This window comes from Myzus persicae, unplaced genomic scaffold (assembly GCF_001856785.1).
Source record: "Myzus persicae strain clone G006 unplaced genomic scaffold, MPER_G0061.0, whole genome shotgun sequence".
NCBI lineage: Eukaryota > Metazoa > Arthropoda > Insecta > Hemiptera > Aphididae > Myzus > Myzus persicae.
Genome location: NW_019101813.1, coordinates 1 through 5,098, shown reverse-complemented (window position 1 = coordinate 5,098; position 5,098 = coordinate 1). Strand labels below are relative to the sequence as shown.

Sequence of the window (5,098 nt, the reverse complement as noted above, 5' to 3'; positions counted from 1 at the left end):
ATATCTATACTCTAATCTACATTTTTTAGGTCCAAAAAAAAAGAAAATTGCTAACTTGCCCACTCCTGATTAAAATCTTAGCTACGCCTATTATCAAAGACACAACATTTTTATTTTAAATAAGTACTTAAAATCATTCATTCAATCATTCAAAGTACAATCATGGTCGTTCCAATTTTCTCCCACAAAAGGTGTTGAATTTTAAATTCAGACCAATATCAATGTAGTAACAATTAATGTAGACAGAAAAGAATCACACCTTTATAATACCAAAAGCTTCTTCACTCTACTCAGAAGAAAAATGTTGTATCCAAGAATGATTTATAACTTTCAAGCAGGTTTTTTTAAATAATAAGAAATTTGAATATTGTTTTTAGGTAAAATAAGAAAATAAATATATTTAAATTATTAAATCTTTTTTTGATGGATACAAAGTTTCATTATAAGTACTTGATCACTTATGAATAACTAAAACATAACTAAAATAAATTAAAATCAACTTTATTAAGATTATCAACATTATTAAGTATTAACATATAAACTTTTTGTTATTACTTTTCTTACTTTTAGTGCAATAAGTTCTGAAACTTGCATAAACATTAAGAGGATACTACACCCGCATGTTTTGTCTGTCACACTAACGTACATCATAACAAATTTGTTATGATGCACGTTAGTAAGACAGGGACAACACATGTGGGTGTAGTGCCCTCTTAAACAAATATTAAAATAATATTTACATATTTTTATTTAAAAATATTAATGTGTCCAAATTTTTTGGCAATAGCCTGTTGCGCCGGGCACTTAATATTTGGCCAGCTTTAGAGAAAATTCTTTCTGACGGCACCGAGGTTGCTGGTATTATTGCATATTTTAAAGCAATGTTGCTCAATGGAGCTAATATTGACTTGTGCTCGTTCCAATAAGCTGGCACATCACATTTTAAATCCATATGAGGCATGCTTAGATACTGCTTCATTAAAGCAGTAGCACTACTTGTCGTAGTTGTTTGTGACTGTACAGTAATGATTCTAGATTGAAGAAAATTCCAGATATTGTCGTCATCTTCATTTGTATTAGTTTCAACTGTATCTTGTTCTGAAATTATTAATATAATATTTAAAAGGTCTTAGTTTCAATATATTATTCAATATTCATTTATATATTATATATTTTTACCAGTGTTAGATACATTTCTTATTAAAGTAGCTGTTTCTGCAACTAAGCTAGCCTCAGCATCATTTGCATTTTGTGCCAACCCAAACGCAACCTTCTTGCATCTTGGGTCTAGTAATGTGGCTCGAGAAAAATGTGGTGTTAAAGTTTGTTTCTCAATTCCATCAAAACGCCTGGAAACATTTTCTGAGAGCCTACCTTTAATAAAACTTCCAAGTCGTGTTTTTGGACTCTTTGAATTTAAAGAACATTGCAAACCTATAAAAAATAAATATTAATTAAGTTTAATATTATTATATTTTAGATAGAAAAATTAAATTGCTGAATTATAAAATGAATTACCTCGTAGCAGTGGTATAACTTTAGATAAAGTCGGATATTGTTCAGCTGAAAGCTCAACAGTCAAATTATTGAAAGGTCTAAGCAAAGGTATCATATCTTCGATAATATTCCATTCCTCAGAATCAAGATTACTTGGTGCTTCTTTTAACGTAATCATTACGATGGTCAGGGGTTCTTTTAATTTTATTAGCCTTTCTAGCATAAAAAAGGTACTGTTCCAGCGGGTGCGTATATCTTGTTTAAGCTTTAAGATTATTGGACTACCAAGTTGTTTTTGTTTCTCAGCTAACATTCGATTTCCAACTTCACTTCTCTTGAAAAATCCAACTATGGTACGGCATTTCTTCAAAACTGTTTTTTAAGTCACCTTCATCTGAATCATTCTCAGGACCGACTCCTTCGTCATCACATAGTTTAAGAGCTTGCTGAACAACTAGATTTAATTTGTGAGCTATACATGGTAAGTGAGATAGGTTCATTAGCCTTACAGCTGCTCTAATATTTGCTCCACCATCTGTAACCACTGCCACAACTTTATTAAAAATGTTCCAGTTATGTAGTTCGTTGGTCATTATTTCTGACAAATATACACCAGTATGGTTACTTTCTAATTTTTTTGTGCAAAGAACAAAGTTTTTAAAACTGTTTCACTTAAAAAATGAACAGTCAAAGTTAAATAAGAATCTGTGTTAAGGGAAGTCCATACATCTGTAGTGATCGCTACATCCACTGCTTTATCAAGCAAAACTTGTACTTTATTTTGTACAGATGAAAATATATTTGGTATGATTGTCCTACCAAGCGCTCTCCTACTTGGAATTTCATATCTATAATATAAGTTAATTTTATTTACATTATTTTTTATAATTTACAAAATAAACAGAACAATTTCAATATTCAATAGGTAACAAAAATGAAAGGGAACAGTAGATATAAGTTATAACTGAAATTTATTTTAAGCTAATTTTACTGTATAGATAAATGTTTTATAACTTATTATCAGAGCTTTGAACTTAATGCACTTAAAAAAGCTTTAATGTGTATTTATATGGGAATTAACATGGTTACAGAAATAATAATATAGTAAAAGGTGTTATTGGTAATTTTATTTATTAAAATTGCTCTTATGAAAAATTACAGTTTATACCTATATCTAATAACCCTTATTCAAACATGGATATTCAGATATTTATAACTCAATGTTATTTATGTTTGACTATAACAGTATGCATATAGTAAAACGTTTTCATTAAGACTAGATAAATAAATAAATAATACAAATATATAATATCTAAATTTCACATGTAATGATAAGACACAATATGTAATATTGTAAGTCAATAAAAATGTATTATTTAATTATTACCTGGAGTCTAAGAGCTCAATCATACTACGAAAGCCTGCATTTTCAACTATTGATAGCGGTTGAAGGTCTTCAGCTATCATTTTAACAATAGCTTTGTGGAACGCAGTGACTTGTTTTTCTGATGGTGCACCGAATCTTAAAAATTATTAAAGATGTGATATATTTGACGTTGAAATAAAAGGCTTCCAGATAATATCTATTTGGTTATTGATAAATCTTGAAAATTCTTAAATTTAATAACGATGAATTTAAATTGAAAAAAAAAAAGATGGTCAAGTGGATAACGCTCTGCTGTACAGTATGTATCTAGTGGACCTCGTACAAAAAGTAGGTCACTCTAATGGATGTATTAAATTTGAATGCAATGATAGGTATCATTATATAATATGAAAAAAGTAAAAAAAAAAACACATCTTTATAACACCAATATATTCGGTTTTTTATATAAAATCTAAAATTTTTAATATTCAGTTACTTATTTTAGTTGAATAAAAATCACTCATATAATAATGAATTCAAGATTTTCAAGATTTAAAAATAACAACTATTATGATTCAATACTTGATAAAAAATACTCGGACCTGTTAGCTAACTTTGTGAATACCATAGTTAGGTAGCTCATATTATGAAGAAATTCTTAATAAATAAAAACCGTGTGCTGGATACTTAGTATTAATTGTTTTTGGAATAGATTATTCTCAAGTCATTAGTACTATTTGTTATTATAAGGTATAAATTTACTAAAAAAATTAAATAATTTGGTATAATATGCTTTTTGCCGAGTACTTAGATAAGTACATTCATTTTTAAATACTAAGTTGCTTCTTCCAAAAAGCTATACAATTATATTTGAAGTACATTGCACATGGTCTTTAATATATTAAATTTAAATGGCAGACAACAAATTTAAAACAATAATATTCTCTTAATGAATAATTGCATCTAAGCTAATATTAGCTTTTTCCAAACCAGTTGGACAATGAGTAATCTGAAAACTAAAAATTTTATAACATGTTATTTCTATGGCAGAAAAAAAGTTTTACGCCAAAACATTATCTTAATGAATAATTGCATCCAAGCTAATATTAGCTTTTTCCAACCCAGTTGGATAATGAAACCTGAAAATTCAAAATTAAAAAAAATATATTTATAAATAAATAAATAATACACATTCATAATTATTTGCATTTTAACTACACTAATTATACAATATATATTCTATAAAGTAATAACCAAGTCAAAAATTATGTATAAAAAATAATAATTATGTGTATAAGTAAAAAATAATGCATTTTCATATACATTTTAGAGCTTTTGACTTGGAATTTAAATACTTTAAAAGAAGGGTAATTAAAAATTTGAAATTTTACTAAATTTTTTAAATTCTCTTCTACTATATTATATTCATAATTAATGTGCATCTACATCAGTAACACAAAATGTTTATATTTTTCTTCATACCTTAACCATTTGCATAAGTTATATGTTTAATAATTTACCTATTGGATAGCAAAAGCTGTTTTTGTCTCTTGGGCAATGGTTCGACACTAACAATAGAATTCCTGTTGCTACTAGGGATCAAAGTGCTAGTAGATCCATCTTGAATTCCACCCGCTGATGTTCCTATATAACAATTTAAAATGACAATATTATTTTAATTAAGTCACTAGCACTAAATAATTTATTATTTAAATAGTATAATCTTAATATTTACCAGCTGTATTTATATCATCATCGCTCTCCTCGTTATTTTCATTACGAATGATATCTTGGTTTAAGATGGTAAAATGTTTCCTTTTCAGGTGATCCATTAAATTTGTTGTACCATTAGACCTTTTGTAAGTATTTTTACAAATTGTGCAAATAGCAACTCCTGGATTATTGGGATCCTTTTTAAAATGTTTCCAAACGATGGAACAATTTTTCTTGGGTATCGGCATTTTTACAAATGTAAAAACAATGAACACAATAAAATTGAAAAACTAGTAAAAACAGTAAAAACAGCTAAACAAATAATAACTATATACAAAATTACAAAATGTATATAAATATTGTGATTTTGAGGTTATTTAAAAAAAAAAAATAAAAAAAAAAAATAATTATGATTGATAACACGATAATACTCTACGGATAGTCGATAGTCAATAGTTTCGATAGTTTCGATACCTAGTCGAGATTGTTCAATAGTCAATAGTTTCAATAGTCGATTGTTTC

At 27.2% G+C, this 5,098-nt stretch overlaps 3 protein-coding genes across 4 annotated transcripts; all 3 read right to left on the bottom strand.

The window, feature by feature from the left end:
* Positions 1-480: 480 nt before the first annotated feature.
* Positions 481-3,906, bottom strand: LOC111030478 (zinc finger BED domain-containing protein 1-like). Of its 2 annotated transcripts, none has more exons than XM_022309991.1 (4): positions 2,885-3,906; positions 1,519-2,345; positions 1,180-1,434; positions 481-1,098 (listed from the first exon to the last, which is right to left on the bottom strand). In XM_022309991.1, the coding sequence occupies exons 2-4, from the start codon at positions 1,808-1,810 to the stop codon at positions 737-739; spliced, it is 909 nt and encodes a 302-aa protein (XP_022165683.1). In that variant the 5' UTR covers positions 1,811-2,345; positions 2,885-3,906; the 3' UTR covers positions 481-736. The 2 variants fall into 2 exon arrangements, with proteins under 2 accessions (XP_022165683.1, XP_022165684.1); XM_022309992.1 differs by having other exon boundaries at positions 1,519-2,041.
* LOC111030476 (zinc finger BED domain-containing protein 1-like) lies at positions 1,824-3,491 on the bottom strand. Its single transcript, XM_022309990.1, has 4 exons — positions 3,478-3,491; positions 2,885-3,019; positions 2,170-2,345; positions 1,824-2,095 (listed from the first exon to the last, which is right to left on the bottom strand). Exons 1-4 carry the CDS (start codon positions 3,489-3,491, stop codon positions 1,824-1,826), a joined length of 597 nt encoding a protein of 198 aa, XP_022165682.1.
* LOC111030479 lies at positions 3,906-4,921 on the bottom strand. The gene is made up of 3 exons (XM_022309993.1): positions 4,599-4,921; positions 4,384-4,507; positions 3,906-4,002 (listed from the first exon to the last, which is right to left on the bottom strand). The coding sequence occupies exons 1-3, from the start codon at positions 4,822-4,824 to the stop codon at positions 3,942-3,944; spliced, it is 411 nt and encodes a 136-aa protein (XP_022165685.1). The 5' UTR covers positions 4,825-4,921; the 3' UTR covers positions 3,906-3,941.
* Between the last annotated feature and the right edge of the window lie 177 nt (positions 4,922-5,098).

Bases quoted from the DNA above. Each gene is read 5' to 3' on its own strand.
- LOC111030478 (XM_022309991.1), bottom strand. From the start codon at position 1,810: ATGTTAGCTGAGAAACAAAAACAACTTGGTAGTCCAATAATCTTAAAG. The intron at 1,435-1,518 runs GTAATTCATTTT...TATTTTTTATAG, and splicing joins AGTTATACCACTGCTACGAG to GTTTGCAATGTTCTTTAAAT. The intron at 1,099-1,179 runs GTAAAAATATAT...TAATAATTTCAG, and splicing joins AAGAAATGTATCTAACACTG to AACAAGATACAGTTGAAACT.
- LOC111030476 (XM_022309990.1), bottom strand. The intron at 2,346-2,884 runs GTAATAATTAAA...CTTATATTATAG, and splicing joins ATTGAGCTCTTAGACTCCAG to ATATGAAATTCCAAGTAGGA. The intron at 2,096-2,169 runs GTGAAACAGTTT...TATATTTGTCAG, and splicing joins TTTGACTGTTCATTTTTTAA to AAATAATGACCAACGAACTA.
- LOC111030479 (XM_022309993.1), bottom strand. From the start codon at position 4,824: ATGCCGATACCCAAGAAAAATTGTTCCATCGTTTGGAAACATTTTAAA. The intron at 4,508-4,598 runs GTAAATATTAAG...ATTGTTATATAG, and splicing joins TGATGATATAAATACAGCTG to GAACATCAGCGGGTGGAATT. The intron at 4,003-4,383 runs GTAAATTATTAA...TTGAATTTTCAG, and splicing joins CAGCTTTTGCTATCCAATAG to GTTTCATTATCCAACTGGGT.